Source organism: Ochlerotatus camptorhynchus, unplaced genomic scaffold (genome assembly GCF_037179485.1).
Source record: "Ochlerotatus camptorhynchus isolate MF236.1 unplaced genomic scaffold, CSIRO-AGI_Acam_v1.1 ptg000336l, whole genome shotgun sequence".
NCBI lineage: Eukaryota > Metazoa > Arthropoda > Insecta > Diptera > Culicidae > Ochlerotatus > Ochlerotatus camptorhynchus.
Genome location: NW_027040824.1, coordinates 725,747 through 743,258, shown reverse-complemented (window position 1 = coordinate 743,258; position 17,512 = coordinate 725,747). Strand labels below are relative to the sequence as shown.

Sequence of the window (17,512 nt, the reverse complement as noted above, 5' to 3'; positions counted from 1 at the left end):
AGGATTCTATGTCCAATTCTAATAAGAATTCAAAATTAGTTCTGAAATTCCAAGAGTATTCTAAAGAGTTCGAAATAAGTTCCGAGAATTCCAATGGAATCGAATTTTGAAAGTTCAATCTCAAAGGAATTCTGAGATGAGTTTAAAAGTTGTTCTGTGATGGATTGTTGAGAATTCTGAAGAAATACTATGGGAATTCTAATAACCCGTACAAACTATGGCTCATATAATGTAATATGGGCTGTCTTGCAATGAGAACTCATACATAGGATTTCCAGTGAAAACTAGATGTATGAGTGCTCATTGCAAGACAGCCTATATTACATGATATAAGCCATAGTTTGTACGGGATATAAGGAAAATACGAATTGAATTTCCAATTGAATGCAGGGGAGAAGTCCAAGATTATTCTAAGCAGAAATTTGTGAAATTTCGGAGGTTAATTGTATGGAAATTCTAAGCAGAATTCAAATCAATTTCAAATGGATTTATGGAAGGATTTCCTAGAAGAATCAATAAAAAATCGAAAATGATCTACTTTAACTAATCATGTGTTATTACTTCATGCGTGAATTTAACCATTTACATAGTCGGAGATGCTTAACGTCAAATATCAGACTTTAAGTGGAGATTTTAAACGATAGATGAGGAGATTAAATTATAGAGTTGATAGTTCCGTTGTAGTACGACAGCGTGAAAATTGTATTTACTAAGTAGAAAGCGAGCAAAAGACAATTTTGAGGAAGGTACGAGCAAATCGGCGATCATTCTTTTGCCAGTGATGGCAGGAGGTAACACCCCTCACCATCCCTCATTAACGGATGAGCTTGGTAAAGGAGATGCTCTACCCGATTCGTACCTTCCTAAAATTGTCGTTTGTTCGCTTTCTACTTTCTATATACAAATTTCACACTGCCGTACTATAACGGAACTATCAACTCTTTACTTTCATCTCGTATCGTATATAGTCGTATAAAATGTCCACTTTAATTCTGATGATGATGTATAACATAAACAAAAGTAAATTATTCAAATCACTTCAAATGCTCTTCACAAGAGATTTAGTTGTGAGATTCGGTTAAATTAAAGGAATTTATGAAATTTGATTTGAAGTTCCATGACATAAAAAGTTTATTTCAATATCAAACCGTATTTGAATATCTAAGTTACCATATAAATGGTTACTTATTTAGTATTTAAAAGTCACTATTTTGTCACTATTTCCGTAATTTTAGTCACTAAAGTCACTATTATTATATCGCATCAGCACTACCAGCCCTGAGTAAATGATAATCAGATAGAAAGTTTACTAAGAGACCATGCATTAATTATTTCACGCTAAATTGAAGAAAAAATTACCCCCTCTCTCCTTTCGAAACGTTTTACCTATACCTAATGCATTGTTAGTAACAAAATCTTAAATCCCCCTCCCCCCTTAGAGCGTGACATAATATATGCATCACCCCTAAAGTGCTTTACAGCCGCTATTAGCATAACAGTCCCATGTAGATAGGAAATCAACAGGACATGGGACTGTTAAGCGAATAGTGGCAGTGTAGTCAAACTCGGTTGTCAATATACCAGATTTTTACGAATTCAATAATTTTTAATAATAGTTGCGCATCAAATTCTACGACGACAGGCTTGATATACAACAGCTTGCTGTTAGAGCTGTCCAAATTTAAATGAAGAAAAACACCTAGCAGTACAACTACCCTTATTCCTTCACCATGGTTATATGGAAAAATAGTTAAACAATATTACCCAACCTATTCTCTCCTCTACCAACGTTCTCCAATCCGAGGAGATCATAATGAAAACAATTCACAACTGCTTGTATCAATGTATGAATTTCAATGGAATTCCCATACATGATGTCTACTCGAGTGTGCACGAGGGATTAAAAGTGGAATGGGAAATATGAAACGAAAAAAAAAAAAATCAAACGTGAACATTTGCCCACACAAATTCTATTTGAATCACATACTGTGTCGGAATATCTGCTATTTGAATATAAAAACAATGATTCATTTCAAAACGTGCTTCATCCCTCATCGAACCAACACCAGATTACAGTTTTCTGGTCTCCAATAGCTCTAGCACGTATGCAGCTAAATGTATTACATATTTGCTAACAAAATAATTTAGATTTGAATTGAATTGTTAGCGTTCATGTCTCCCGAAATGCTTTTATTTTTTCGATTTAAATCATTTTAATCTTCGGTACACCACAACAATACACCACCAAAATCACACACACCTTTGATATTCTGATCTGCCAAACGGTTCACTAATCGCAACCTTTTTTTTATTATTTCTCTAGTCTTCCGTGGTAGCCGCGTTGGTCTAGGAAATCGCAGTAACACCGCTGGGTTCTTCCGTGGCTGAAGTTCAACCATCATTTTGAAAACTCCGTAAAGACGTAGCAGCACATACACATAAACACACAGATCGTACGATACCATTCGCTAATGCTTGCAAACATTTGGCTCCTCAACCGCAGCAGAAATCGAGAAGGTGCTTATATCCCAGTGTTGCAAATGTTGGTTCATTTTACCCTTGACGATTACCGACCAATCGGCTTTACCCCAAGTAGTACCAAACGTGCTGATTCAAACAACGATTTGCATGAAATCCTAGTTTCGAGAAGAAGAAGAACAAAAACAATTCACATGATATATGATGATACCCTATTACTGTAGTGTAAGATTAGATTGTAATTGAGATAGATACTATTTAGGAATCCCCGTTGGCGTATATTTTCATCCTTGTCGCTTTTAACATTATGAAGATTGCAATCGATGATTACCTTAACTCTTTTATTTTATACAATTTATTCTAACTTATAAAACAGAGGACAAACAAACATCTTTTACTTTAAACTATTTTAACCGATTAGTTGAATAATTTCATTGTAATTATGATAGAATCAACAAATAATGAGAAAATTGTAAATTTATCGGGGAAATCAATTTCTATACTGAAAGAAAAACACTGCCCGGTCAATGCTTCGAAAACCTTGTGCGAAAATTGTGATTATCAGCTTTGAGGAAATTTGCTGGAGAACTAATGTTCATCCCCACCCATCACAGTGAAGTCAAATATATATGAATCAAAGTATAATTGCATCTTCTTCTTGTTTACAATATCCGAAATTCCTCAATTAATGATAAAAGGCATTCAATTATACAGCTTCAATGATGATTGGCTTTTCATCCCCTAGCGAAGGACACAAGCATGTTCACGCGTTACAACTCAATTATACTTGGTGGAGAATGCATGCAAATGATTGGGTTTCCACCCTTTGGCAACACTCTTAACTGATGGTTTCCTCAGTACGGTCACTTAGTGATTAATTAGCGTTATTATTGCCACGTCACAGTGCCTCGTAGCGTAGAAATTCGCAGACGATATGAGTGGAAATTGATTCAACGTTTCATTTCCTGTCCGTTTGGATGTGCAATGGAACACTGATTTGCTATGATGTGAAGTCGTTCTAGTGTTTTTATTTTTTTATGCGATGTTATGTTATATAGGGTTAGTTTCAAGCTAAATGGGGCAATCAGTTATTATTAGCATCACGATGAATATATCGGGATTGATTCTGGGAACGGATTTTTTTTTATATAGACATTTTCTGGACTTCAGTGGGTTTATGGTCTAAAAGTGTGTATTTATTAGTAACTTTCATTATCTATCAAGATGCTTCTGTTTTGACTTAGAACTACGTCTTTGTGGACAATACTGGGGTGCAAAAAAAAAAAAAAAAAATTGGCGAAATAGTGTTAGGTTTTGAACGCTTGTTACTATGTCATTAATAGATGAAATAAAAATCCAAATACGCCAATCGATAGGAAATAACTCAACAAATTCTGCTGAAATAAATACTTTTCCAATTTCCCATACAAAAAGCTATTGGAAAATGTAAAAATGGTAATTGTGTTTATTCCACTTCTCGCGCGAGTCGAGATGACCATTCTCGTTTCCTTCTCGCGTGACAATTCTCACTCTATTCCGAATGTCGACTCGCACGACGCGAGTTGTTCATTTTGCATCGAGACGAAGGATGAATCGACAGCGAAGTGCTGTTCATTTATAGAAATGTCAAACTGAAAAAGTTCATCGCTCAAGCTATGATAAGGGCGTATGCAGTATTTTCTAACAAAACAGTAATTTGATTTTGGAATAAATATCAGTTTTTTTCAATAAATAAAATCGTAGATACGGATAAAAACAATAGAGCATACGTTTTTCTATCGTTTGGGAATTATAACTTAAGGTTCTAAGTAACTTTCTTTGCCATTTCGATAGCACGACCGGTCATGTAATTTGGTCCTTGTTTGAGAGAGGTGCAGGTTTGTTGTTGTTAATTCAAGGATCCGGTTTTTTTTGTGAATCTACCAATCGTGTTCAAACCCGGTGTTTCGTGGATTTGTGTGAGTTTTCTGTTTTTTGGTTTTCACAAAGAGTAGTTATGAGTTTTGGTTTAGTGATGAGGAGGATGAAATCGAGGATTTACATTTTGAAACGGTGCGAGTTGAGCGTCGCAGATTGAGGGATTTGAGTAATTCCTTGGATATGCCATCAAATTTGTGAGTACTTGCTGAAATATATAGATATCTTAATGCTTAAAACTATTTTCGATTACAGATTTTTAAATTACTTTCGTGTATCGAAAGAGCTTTTCAGATATTTATTGAACATTGTGGATGGCAAATTAGGAGGAACCAAATCTTCATCTGTGCAGCCGATGTTAAAGCTCTCAGCTGCGTTGAGATTCTTCGCTGAAGGGAGCTATCAGAAAGGTGTTGGCAACGATTTCTTTGCTGGAATGGCACAACCCACACTATCGAAGGCATTATCCGCTGTTATCGATGTGTTCGAAGCATTAATTTGTCCAGCAGCAATAAAATTCCCTGTTTCAGAAGTCGAAAAGCGTGAAATCAAGCACAGCTTTTACGAAAAAACTGGATTTCCCGGCGTAATAGGTTGCGTGGATGGTACGCATGTCAGGATTGTTAAGCCTGTTGGTGATATTCAGCACCTATATTACAACAGAAAAGGCTTTCATAGTTTGAACGTTATGCTTGTATGAATGTTTAATTGCTGAAAAAACTTGAATTACTTATGTATCATGATTTCAGGTATGCGATCATAAACAGATGATCCGTTACGTGGATGCAAACAGTCCCGGTGCCAATCACGACTCGTTTATTTGGAATAATAATCCATTAGATGTTGAGTTGAGTCAGCAATACCAGAATGGAGAAAGAAATACTTGGCTTTTGGGTAAACTTCGGTAATTGTGTGTGTCAAGCTAAATAAAACTAAACTTGGCTTTTTGTATTTGGTTTCAGGAGATGCAGGATACCCTTTAAAACCTTATTTGATTACACCATTCCGTAGTTCTGGCGATGCAAGGCAGACTAAATTCAACGAAATTCACTCTAAAACAAGGATGCTAATTGAGAGAACTATAGGAGTAATGAAGAATGTGTTTAGGTGCATCTTAGGAGCTCGTCAGCTGCACTACAAACCAGAAAAAGCTGCAAAAATTGTTAATGTATGCTGTGCTTTGCACAATTTGAGAAAACAATTTAATCTTCCCGATGATAACTTTGACGAGTTGATTGATATTCATCAAATTGAAGATAATGCACATGATGATGAAAATGATGCATCAGCAAACGAAATAAGACAGCAAATAATGTACTCTATCGCTTGAATACTACATGAAGGAAATATAAATGTTGAAAAATAGTTAGTATAAAAGCCCACATTTTTGAAATCATAAACAAGAAAGAAGACAATATGGACTTCAAAAATATTCCAGGTTACTTTAAGGAGTCCCGCATAAAGGCGAACCATAAATTGACCTTACCTAAAATGGTTAAAAATTGTTTATAATCCCTGCTAAACTTTAACTGAAATGGTTATGGAACTTTACATGAACGTTTAATGATAAAGTTTCAACCTTATGTATTATGGTTTTTTGGAACTGGACCTTACAAATAATGGGTTGTTAAGAACAATTACCATTCCAAATTCTTGTTTTCTCCATACATTTACAGAAAGAGAACTATATAAGAACGTTTTAACTTATGATTTGAGAACATTAATGGTAATGGTTATGGTAGTCAGTAAGGTCCATTAATGGTTTTGTATTATCGCTCAACTTTACGTGGAATATATCGTGAATTGGTAATCAGTAAATTACAGGCAACTAATTCGCGTAAAATATGAAAATCTCTTAAATAAAGAAACAAAAAAGTAGTAAAATACAGATATACAAATCAATCATCTCCCCTAATCTCGAGGGGGACGACTCTATCTACAATGCAATAAAGATTGTGTTTTGCTGTGGCTAGCTGCGCGCACACTAAGTAGATAGAAAGAAGATTGATGACGATTCTGAAGATTTCTTACAAAAAGATGATGAGCGATGCAAGTTGATGCGACAAATGAAAGAAGATTTTTCGAAGATTGATTCGCTAGTGTGAGATTTTTTGAGCATCTAAACTTGAGATTTAGATGTGTCGCCCCCCTCGGAGATTACAGCGTTTGCAGAATAAAATAATGCGGTTGTAATATGATTCACTTTCTCAACTTTGATGCTGCACGCTTTGCAATGGTTATCGGTGAAGCAAAGAATTGTGTACATGACAATGGTGTTCATTTTGAAACCCCACAATATCAACGTCACTCCGTCGTTTTTGATGTCGATCCCCATATCATCCTCACCCCCACCGACGTCGACAGAAAAACAGATCATCCTTCAACACCAAACGTAGAAAGAAGCCGGTATGAGGCCAGTGTCAGAAACGATAAAACGACGCTAATATAACCGGTTTTACTGTACTGGAACCCACGGACACCCACCCCGACGGCCGCTGGGATCTCGGACTCGGATCCAAACACCCACAGACACACAGATTGTGAGGTCATGTTTCTAAATGGCATATCTCCTCAACCACTGAGCTGAAGACTCAGAGACTCATGTCCACCGAATAACGAAACCAAGCAAGTTAATCGGAATTTGACCAAATAAACAAGACGGAAATATTGCACAAAAAACCTTCTTTCTCTAAAAGCGGACTAGTTATTTAAGCAAGTAGGTTGTTCAAATTATGTATTTATTTTTATTTAAAAAGTGGGTTTGTTTCGATATTGAGTCATGTTTCTATTCCTGACACTCTTTGTATTTCAAAATTTCAAGTTTTTCCTTTTTGTACTTCAACAATTCAATTTTGAACTCCAATTCTGCTTGTCTATCTTTTGTTTTTTGTAGCATATATTCGCGTCGTTGTTTCGCTTCTTCCTCTCGCAGTTTAAAGACTTTTCGGGAGTACCGTGCGCATTCTCCGGTATTCTCGACGATCTTTTTTAAATATTCCGTTTGTTGTTCCAGCAAGTTATACCGCAAATCCTTGCTATCCGGATGCCGTCGTTTGCGTTGCGCGGTACGAGAGCTGCTGTTGTTATTGTTGTTCTCAATATCTTCTACTACCTCGTCAACTGGGTCATCTACTTCAGTCGGGTTGGCTAAGCTTCCATTGTACTGGAGAGAAGTGGCGGTCCCGGTGACGACAGAATATTACGCGGTTGACTGGGACCCGGTTCAGGACTTAGTGGTGATGTAACAGTCACAGGCAGACCAAATCTAGAACCTATAAATGAATGTATTGTACATATCCAAACTAATTTAGATTGCATATACATACCGGAATTATTTACCGTTTTGTCCAGGGACAACAGTTTAACAAGTGCATCCTCAGTTGGTGATAACACCTTCATTGTGTTCGGCCCACCACCGGTAGCTATAGTCTCGCGATTGTTGTACGATAACTTTTGTTTGATTGTGTTTTTATAATCTGTCCAAACCTGCAAAGACAGAAAACATACTAAAAAATGAATAATACAGAAAGATTAAAAGCAAGTTTTGCGAGGTTAAAGCACCGAAAAACCGACATGAATGATCATAGCAAAAACTCCGTGTTCGTGGGAAATATTTAGCTAAGCCATGAACCCGCTCGGATCACTGCACATTTAAATCGGCCGTTTACGATTTTCGGGCATAAGTCAGAATTAAGTGTCATATCGGTTTGTCGGTGGCCACGGTGGCCAAAGGACACGAAACCCACATTCCCATTTATAAGTAAACCCTGACGGTGAAGTCTAGGTTATCAAGTGGAAAAGTAACAGCGTATGGGATTTGGAGTGCACGCAGCAGAAGGCAAACACATGCGGGTATTCTTAACAGAATATCCCTAATAAAAAATAACCATAAACGAACGATAACCCAAATCATTGAACTATTCCACAAATGGTTTGGATGATACCCAGAACACGTCGTTAAGCAAATTAACCATACAATTATTATTAGGGATGCTTTGTACGCCTTTTTAATAGAAACTAAGCGATCGATTCAACCTCTGGTGGTGAATATAAGAACGTCAAAAAGAGTGTTGTGAGCAGAATTGAATTTCCATATGAGTTTTCCTCCGTAACATATTCAGGCCGTATCTCCGGAACCTGTGTACCAATTCTGGAAATATTCAATAGCGTTAAAATAATTTTATAGATCCTTTAAAACAATAACATGGATAAAAAATTTGTTAAAGCAAATGAGTGTGTTTGTCTCCATTTAAAACCATTTATTAATTTTATCGATGAATGATAATCTGACATAAACACACAAGCATATTGCTTTATTAAAACTAAAAACCTGAATTTATCCACATATGGTGAGATTTGAACCTTACGAAGTAATACGACAAGTGGTTTCGGGGGAAAAGGGCAAGGTGTCCAAAGAGGTTTTAGTGCGGTAAGAATCCCACACACAGTGTCACCAACAATCAATACGAAACTAACGATTTTAAATTGGCTCACCACTTTAGTAGCCTATTGGTCCCAAGCAAACGATTAACGTACCCTATTCTAGTTGAAATTCTATTTCTACACTATGTTTGTTTTGATTCGCTAAGAAAGTTTGACAGATAACATCAGGGGTGTGTGGATTCATGCAGAACATGCAGGGGTGAGTGAAATAGCTTGGGACTGCTTGGGACCGTTGTTCTGGTACTGAGTGAGCCAAAAATAATAACGATTTTCTTCGGGACCCAGTGGTCTTAGAGTTACCTCTATGGTGTCACCGTGACCGTGCGCCCGGTCGTCAAGTGGTGGCAAAATGGCCTTTTTAAAGGTTTCTTCCTTGCAAAAAAAAACACACACACACACACATGTTCCGATCTCGTCGAGCTGAGTAGAATGGTATGTCACTTGGCCCTGTTGGCCTCGGATCAAAAGTCGGGTTTTTAAGCGATTTGTAGCGAAGGGTAAACATCACTTTAATTCAAATGGAATCAGTTATTTTTAACAGGTCCCAATTTTTTGTGCTAAGAATATGCGCTTTTAATGTGTTTTGCTGCATCGAAAATACGTGACCAATCCGCTCTTCGGGGGTACCTTATACCAGCTTACATTTGAGAAATAGAGAGCAGAAAATTCCTCATGCACATAACGATAAAATGTTTTCTATTAAAACGGCATGAACATAAATTTAATAACTTACCTTTTGCCAGCCCTTTACATCCCGAGTCGGGGGACCTAGACTGTTAAGTCTACCTGAAAAATCCGTCCAGAGAGCGTGGTACTTTTGCCGGTCCATTGCAGCTGCCTCGCAAATTTTTTGCCCTCTGGCAACCGACGGGTGTGCTTCCATCCGATCAACCAGGAAAGCAAACTGCTTTTGGTTTGTCACACGGATTCTGCAATAATATAATTATATGATAAAAAAGTATTTTCAAAAGCATAAAAAATAAAACTTACCGCTTCACTTCCATTTTCTCGATTTTCAAACCTTCTCGATTGCTTCTGACGTATCGACAACACTCGCATGAAAACGTCATTCCGATCCGAGTTTTGTCGATATACATCGACTATGGGAATACACCGAAAGTTCATCGGAGTTCATTCGTATCGACAATTGTCACTCTATTCGAGAACGGGAATTGGGTGACATAAACAAGTCGACTCGGTACGCGTCACGCGAGAAGCGGAATAAACACAAATGTTATCATTGTTTTCATGAAATACACGTTTTCTTCTAACCCAGTCGCCATAATCGACTTCGTTGCACATCGTTCTGCTTGAACCTGAAAACTTATAAAACAGCACTGCTATTGTGCCTCAGCTCCTTGGAAGGCCACAATCAACAACCAGCTCGGTCGCCTCCGTAATCATCGTTCACCTCCTGTACTCACGGAAGTTCAGTACCCAGCTCTCCAGCCCCGTCAACATGTTCCGAACCTAGCCCCGCTTCCGCTCAACAACCAACAAGCCAATCCTGCAAGTATCCAAATGGTTCCCAAAAGTCGGACAGTTCAGCATCGTCTCGCTGCTGCTGCGGCCCAGCCAATTCCAGGTTTATCTACCACCCCTGGTTTATCATACGCTGGTGCTGTCTCAGGTGAGTCTGTCGACGATTCTCCGTTCACCTCGGAGGAACTTGTGATGCTCGTGGCCGAGGTCATCATCACCATACGCACATGCAAGACTCGATCTGAACAGCTACACGTCACTAAATATGGACCATGAAGCCATCAAGATCGTAAATTGGAATGCTTGCTCCTTGAAGAGCAAAAACATCGAGTTTGTTGACTTTCTCAACGAACGGCACATCGACATAGCCGTCATCACCGAGACTCAGTTGAAGCCCGAGCTAAACGTCTTACTTCCCGACTTTTGGCTCGTAAGGCATGACCGCACCAGCTCCGGGGGAGGGGGAGTGGCCATTGCTGCGAGGCGGAAGCTCAGCTGCCGGCTACTACCAAGCTTCCAGCTGAAAATTATCGAAGCCATCGGAGTTGAGGTGAGCACATTGCTTGATCCAATCACCAACATCGCGGTCTACTGCTCCAAGCAAACCAACGGGACGGCTTGGCCGCAGACCTCCGAAGAGACATCATCAAACAAGACAAGGGTCGCCCGGTTGTTCTAATACTATTAGATTTTTCCAAAGCGTTTGATACTGTGTCGCATAGAATTTTGTGTCAAAAACTCAGATCAAATTTTGGTTTTTCCGATCATTCCGCAAACTTGATTAATTCTTATTTAAGTATGCGAACACAGGCTGTATTTAATAATGGAGTTTTTTCTCAATTTATTTCCATAACATCTGGGGTTCCCCAGGGTTCTATTCTGGGGCCAATCTAATTCTCATTGTACATTAATGATCTCCCTGAAGTAATAAAGAATTGTAAATTTCATCTGTTTGCCGATGATGCTCAGGTATACTTTGACTGTGCAAGTAATTCTGTTGCTGAAATTTTTCAGAAAATTAATGAAGACTTGAAGAGGATCCTAGATTGGTCTGTAAAGAATATGCTTAGCTTGAACTCCAAGAAAACAAACGCAATTTTTATTACAAACAGTCCTTTTCAAAATATATTAAAAGCTTCATTGCTTTTAGACAATGAAACAATTGAATACGTCGATAATGCTACCAGCTTGGGTATCCGTATTCAATCCAATTTTGGATGGGATAAATATGTGTTGTCACAATGTGGAAAAATTTATGCTTGTTTACGTTCACTTCACATAACATCATCATTTCTTAGAACTCATGTTAAAATTAAACTATTCAAAAGCCTCCTTCTTCCTTATTTTTTGGCATGTGATTTTCTCCTCGATGATGTATCTGCTGGTACGTTCAATAAACTTAAGGTGGCTCTTAATTCATGTGTTCGATATGTTTTTAAATTAAGTAGATATTCTAGAGTTTCTCACCTGCAACATCATCTAATAGGATGCCCTTTGGTAAACTTTGGCAAGCTACGCTGTTGTTTATTTTTGCATAGTCTGTCGAGAACAAAACAACCCGGTTATCTACACAGAAAATTGCAAACTTCACAAAGCAATCGGTCCATTAAATATATTTTGCCAAGACATCGCACGTCAAAGTACGGGAACTCATTTTTCGTGCGAGGTGCAGTTCACTGGAATTCTTTACCCAATAGTCTAACTAATGTAAATTCGTTAACAGCATTTAAGAACATCCTCTCTTATTGAGCATTTTAGTTGAGTAGTAAATGTAGTTCAGTTTGTGTTACGTATCATTTTTTTTTTTTTTGTAATATACTTGTGGCGCTTGTTATACTTTGATATAATCGATGTAACAGAAGAAAGACATAAGTCTTAAGTTACAAATTATAAGTCAATAAATAAATAAATAAATAAAACTAACACGACGGTGGCAAAATTTCATCATCACTGGCGACCTGAACGCCAATCATCAAGCCTGGGGCAATAGTCGGCAAAACCAGAACGGCACAATATTATACAACGATCTGCAGGCAACCCACTACAACATCCTGTGTCCGGACACTCCCACCCGGTTGAGTCGATCCGGAGCTTATGCCACCATCGACATCTTCATCAGCAACATTGGCGATAACATCTCTCAACCTATCGCCTATCAGGAACTGAGCTCGGACCACTATCCGGTAGTGGCCGAAGTAGGTTCCTCGGTCAATACGTTTCAAGTTTCCCGGCGAAATTATCATCGTGTCAACTGGCAGCAGTATCAGCGCTGTGTGGACACAGCTATTGACTACGACGTCCTACCGAAGTCGTTCAAAGAAGTCGATCAGTGTCTGCAAACCATCGAAGAGGCGATATCCCGTGCCAGGGAGCAACACGTACCAGCATTCAGACAGGTGTGTCATACTCTGAACCTTGACGGCCCAACCAAAGATCTTATCAGGCTCCGTAACACCATTCGTAGGCAGTTCCAGCGTTCTGGGCTGCCCCACATGAAGTCCAATGTCAATAGGCTAACCAAAATTATCCAGGCCAGGTGGAACTCAGAAATAACGATTTTGCCAACAAGATTCGCTCTCTCCCAGATTGTGCAAAACCATTTTGGAAGCTGACCAAAATTTTGAAAAATAAGTCGAGACCGATCCCTCCACTTTCCTTTGTTGACCAGAACTTGGACCCATCCCTACTCATAACCCCAGTTGAAAAGGCCAATGCTCTTGGCAAACATTTTGTGATTTCACATAATCTTGGCCAAACCATGGTGAGCCCCCATGCGCCTGCCGTACTGGAGGCAATGTCTAGAGACGCTGACACCCCCGTAGTAGTGCATGATGATAGTAGAATATCGGCTGATGAGGTGATAGCAGCTATTAGAAGCACTAAAAACATGAAGGCCGCGGGTATGGATAGAGTATTGACTTCTTCAACCATCTTACCATTATCTTCAACAAATGTTTGGAGCTTGGCTACTCACCTGCATGCTGGAAGTTAACCAAAGTGATTCCAATACACAAGCCTGGCAAAGATCCTACTAGTGCCAAAAGCTATCGCCCCATCAGTCTCTTGTCCTCCATGTCGAAGCTATTCGAAAAGTTGATACTAAGCCGTTTGCTGGTGTTTTCAAATGACAATAACATCTTTCTCAAAGAGCAATTCGGGTTTAGGAAAGGCCACTCTACCATTCACCAACTCGCACGGGGTACTAACATCATCGAGCGCAATAAGTCCGTTTCCAATACATCTGCCATGGCATTGTTGGGCGTCGAGAAGGCATTCGACAATGTCTGGCATGATGTTCAAGTGTACAAGCTGCATCGATATAACTTTCCGATCTACCTCGTGAAGATCATCAAAAACTACTTGTCGGGCAGAGCACTCCAGGTCTACTTGAACAATGTCTCATCTGATACGTTCAACATTGATGCAGGAGTCCCTCAGGGTAGCCTGCTTGGGCCTGTCCTATTCAACATCTTCACGTCAGACGTTCCTCCCCTGCCGGGTGGTGGTATCCTGTCAATGTCGCAGATGACACCTCCATTATCTATAAGGGTCGAGTGATCCGTGCTCTGGCGAGTATACTACAATCTGGCCTGGATGTTCTGTCCGACTGTTTCAAGCGCTGGAAGATTTGTATCAATGCAGCTAAAACATAAACCATTCTGTTTCCACACTCGAATTCACCTCGGCTTGTTTCGCCTGCTATCATCAAGATCCATCTTGATAGCACTCCCATTGAATGGTCGAGTGAAGTAGTCTACCTTGGTCTCACCCTCGATAGGAAATTGATATTCCGATCCCATGTGGACAAGACATCCACCAGGTCGCTCTACCCTCTGATAAACAGGAAGTCCACCCTGTCCCTCAAAAACAAGCTTGCTATCCACAAGCAGATCGTTCTGCCGGCTATTGAGTATGGTATGCCAATCTGGGAGAGTTGTGCTAAGTGTCACCACCTAAAGCTTCAGAGGATCCAAAACAAGATCATCAAGACCAACGAAATCATCACATTAGAATAACCAATTAACTAGTTCAAAAATGAAGAGCCAAAGGCTAATCAATTGAAATGATAAACCAATTGTTGAAACATAAAAAAAACAGAAAATAAACGTAAATGTTACTTCTACTGCCTCAGCTCATTTCAACTTCGGACGGCATGGCAAGCAGAGAGCAGGAGCAAGAGGCGGATTTTCTCCCTCTCTTTCTCTCTCTCTCTCTCTCTCTCTGCCGGATGATATCGTGTGGGATGAGCTTTGTCGATGTCGTACGAAAGCTCATTTTTGCATTGGACAACGTAGTGGAGATTGAACAATCGGTCCTTTTGAGGACCACACATTTTTACCGGAAGAATTATATTCCTGGGATACATCGACGGTATTGTACGATTTTCAGTGAGACTACAATATTATTTCCCTCTTGGGTCCAGTTCAAATATTAAGAAAACATGAAACGCCGATAACGATAATTCAGCCGGCTCGAGTGCGGCAAAAGTGAAGCTTCCTCCACTGGTGGTGAAGAAAATGCCCCTCAAAACACTTTTGGGCGATTTCGCATCGCTGGGCGTCGCAGCCGAGTACAAACTCAGCAGGATTGGCACCAAGGTGTACGTACTACGAAAGCGGAGTATGAAGTGGCCATCAATTACTTTAGGGATTCCAAGGCGGAGTACTTCACGCATGACATCCCTGGTGAGAAGCCCTTCAAGGTGGTAATCAGGGGCCTACCGAACTTCTACCCCAAGGCAATCGAAGAAGAAATCAAGGACCGGTACAAACTGGCCCCAATTGCTCTCTTCCGGATGAAGAAGAGAGACGAAAGCGTAAAAACCTACCCGGATTGTCTTTTCCTGGTTCACTTCCAGAAGGGGGCAGTTACGCTCAATGCACTGCATCTATTCCATCATCGTACGCTGGGAGCCATACTGTGGCGATCATCGTGACGTAACAAGTACCATCGGTGCCTCAACACGGTACCCGCAATTGTAACATCAAGCCACATTGCAGCAACTACGCTCAAGAACACGCCACTTCCAACTGCCCTGCGGATGGAGCCGTGGCTTTAAAATGCACCAACTGAGGTGCTACTCATCAAGGTTCTGTAGGCAGTGCTTCAAACGCGAGGACCAGGCATCAACCAACATCCCGTTCCCCTCCTTAGAAAGCTTCCAGTGATTGTGCTGAACAAAGGTCTCCACTAAGATTCTGAAGACAACCACCAGCGCAAAACAACAACCCTGATCTGTTCTCAGCGGATGAACTGATGGAAATTTTCGTCAACCGGTGACCGGTACTCTTCGTGAGTGCCGCAATAATCCTGAGCAGATCCAAGTATTCGGTAAGTTCATCATCCAGTATGGCGTTTAAGCCGCTAAATATCGTCACCTGGAATGCTATAAGAGCAAAAAAGACTGAGCTTGCCTCCGCAAGCATAACATGGGCTTTCTAACCAAAACCCACCTATAAGTCCGGCGACAGCTTCTGGTTACCTGACCACAACATTATCCAAATTGATCGCATCAGATCCAGAGAGGAGGTGTTGCGGTCGTCGTTAAGAAATAAATTAAGTTCTACGCACTGGCTCACATCCGCACTTCCATCAACAATAAATACGAAAACGATTTTAAATTGGCTCACTACTTGACTAGCCTATTGGTCCCAAGCAAATTGATTAACGTACCCCATTCTAGTATAAATTCCAGTACTACACTATGTTTGTTTTGATTCTCTATGAAAGTTTGACAGATAAAATGAGGGGTTTGTGGATTTTCCAACGTTTCGAGGGGTGCATCGATTAGCTTGGGACCGAAGATAGTACTAGAGCTGAGCCAAAAAGTTGAGCACGTTTCTTCAGGTCTTAGAGTTACCTCTATGCTTCTATCATTGAGGCTCTTAATGTGGAGGAGGAATCCCCAACTGGAAATGTTCAGTTTATCGCTGTTTACTGCCCTGGGAAGTGTGCCGCCAACAACGGATTAGCAAGCAAATTCTAGAACGACCTGACCGGCATCACTCGTACTAACTCATCGTCGGGGGTGACCTGAATGCCGCCTTGAAGCTTGGCGGAACTACCAGCGGAACCGGAACGGATGTGTATTGTTCGACCACGCACAACATCGACTGTACACTGTGCAGTTTCCGGACGAACCAACTTTCATCTCTCCGGTGGGAAATCCCGCCACCCTAGACTTTTTCATGTCGAACATCGGATTATCCAAGCCGGAGGCGGTGGTGGCTGATGATATCGGTGTCAGAGTGGTTCCTGCTAGAAGCTGCTTGCGTAAAGACTACCACCATGTCAACTGGGTGCACTACGGACGAATGGTGGACAGACAAATCTAAGAAAATCCACCGCTCAACACCGTAGATGGCATCGACCAGGCGTTCGAAGAACTCCAACAGGCCATATCCGTGGCTGACGAGGCATGTGTTTGACAAATTCCTATGAGGGGTAAGTTTGTTACTATTGATTCCCACACCCAATTACTGATTCGCTTGATAAAAGTTCGTAGACGCCAGTTTCAAAGGACTGAAAAACTTGAAATGACCGATCTGAACAGGCAGATTGCTTCCAGAATAGACTCACTCAGAAATGAAAGTTTCGGGCGTGTTGTCCAGAATCTGGACGACCGTTCCAGACCATTCTGAAAGGTAGCCAAGGTCTTGAAGTTTCATCCCAAACCAAACCTGTCCTCCTTTCAAGGTGGACGATTCTCTCCTCATTACCCCACAGGAGAAAGCAAATGCGATAGGTTATCATACTGCTTCATCGCATTTAATTGGCTTGAACATCCAAAGACCGCTCGAATATCAGGTTGCACAATGCGTCCACAATGCGACCCTTGTGTCGTACCACCGGAGAATAAAATTACGGTTGAACAAATTTGCTCAGCGCTGAAATGCACCAAGAACTTGAAGGTTTCCGGTTTTGACGGCATATTCAACTTAATCTTGAAGGGTTTCAGCATGAAAGTGCAGATTCCTCTGACCACCATCTTCAACAGATGCTTAGAGCTGCACTAGTTTCCAAGCACCTGCATAGCAAAAATCATACCAATCCGCAATTCCGGTAAAGATCCAAAATTGCCCTCAAGCTACAGATCAATCAGTCTCCTTCCAGCGCTGAGCAAATTGTTCGGGAAACTCATTCTTAATCGTTTGCTCAAGTTTGTCGAGGAAAACAACATTCTTCTACCGGA

The 17,512-nt window shown here is 40.4% G+C and overlaps 2 protein-coding genes and 1 pseudogene across 24 annotated transcripts in view; 2 read left to right on the top strand and 1 right to left on the bottom strand.

The window, feature by feature from the left end:
* The window catches only part of tmod (tropomodulin), a 212,476-nt gene extending 209,422 nt beyond the window's left edge, over positions 1-3,054 (top strand). For all 23 annotated transcript variants that reach the window (XM_065231016.1, XM_065231008.1, XM_065231001.1 and 20 more), the window contains one exon: positions 2,324-3,054. Coding sequence is in view for 1 of the 23 variants with exons in the window: in XM_065231023.1 (XP_065087095.1) it covers positions 2,324-2,388 (65 nt within the window). In the remaining 22 variants the exon portion in view is untranslated. The remainder of the gene's footprint in view (positions 1-2,323) is intronic.
* Positions 3,055-4,133: 1,079 nt separating this feature from the next.
* Positions 4,134-5,725, top strand: LOC135708859 (putative nuclease HARBI1). Its single transcript, XM_065231035.1, has 5 exons — positions 4,134-4,169; positions 4,468-4,592; positions 4,651-5,089; positions 5,145-5,289; positions 5,358-5,725. Exons 1-5 carry the CDS (start codon positions 4,134-4,136, stop codon positions 5,723-5,725), a joined length of 1,113 nt encoding a protein of 370 aa, XP_065087107.1.
* Positions 5,726-6,872: 1,147 nt separating this feature from the next.
* Positions 6,873-9,963, bottom strand: LOC135708866 (uncharacterized; annotated as a pseudogene).
* Between the last annotated feature and the right edge of the window lie 7,549 nt (positions 9,964-17,512).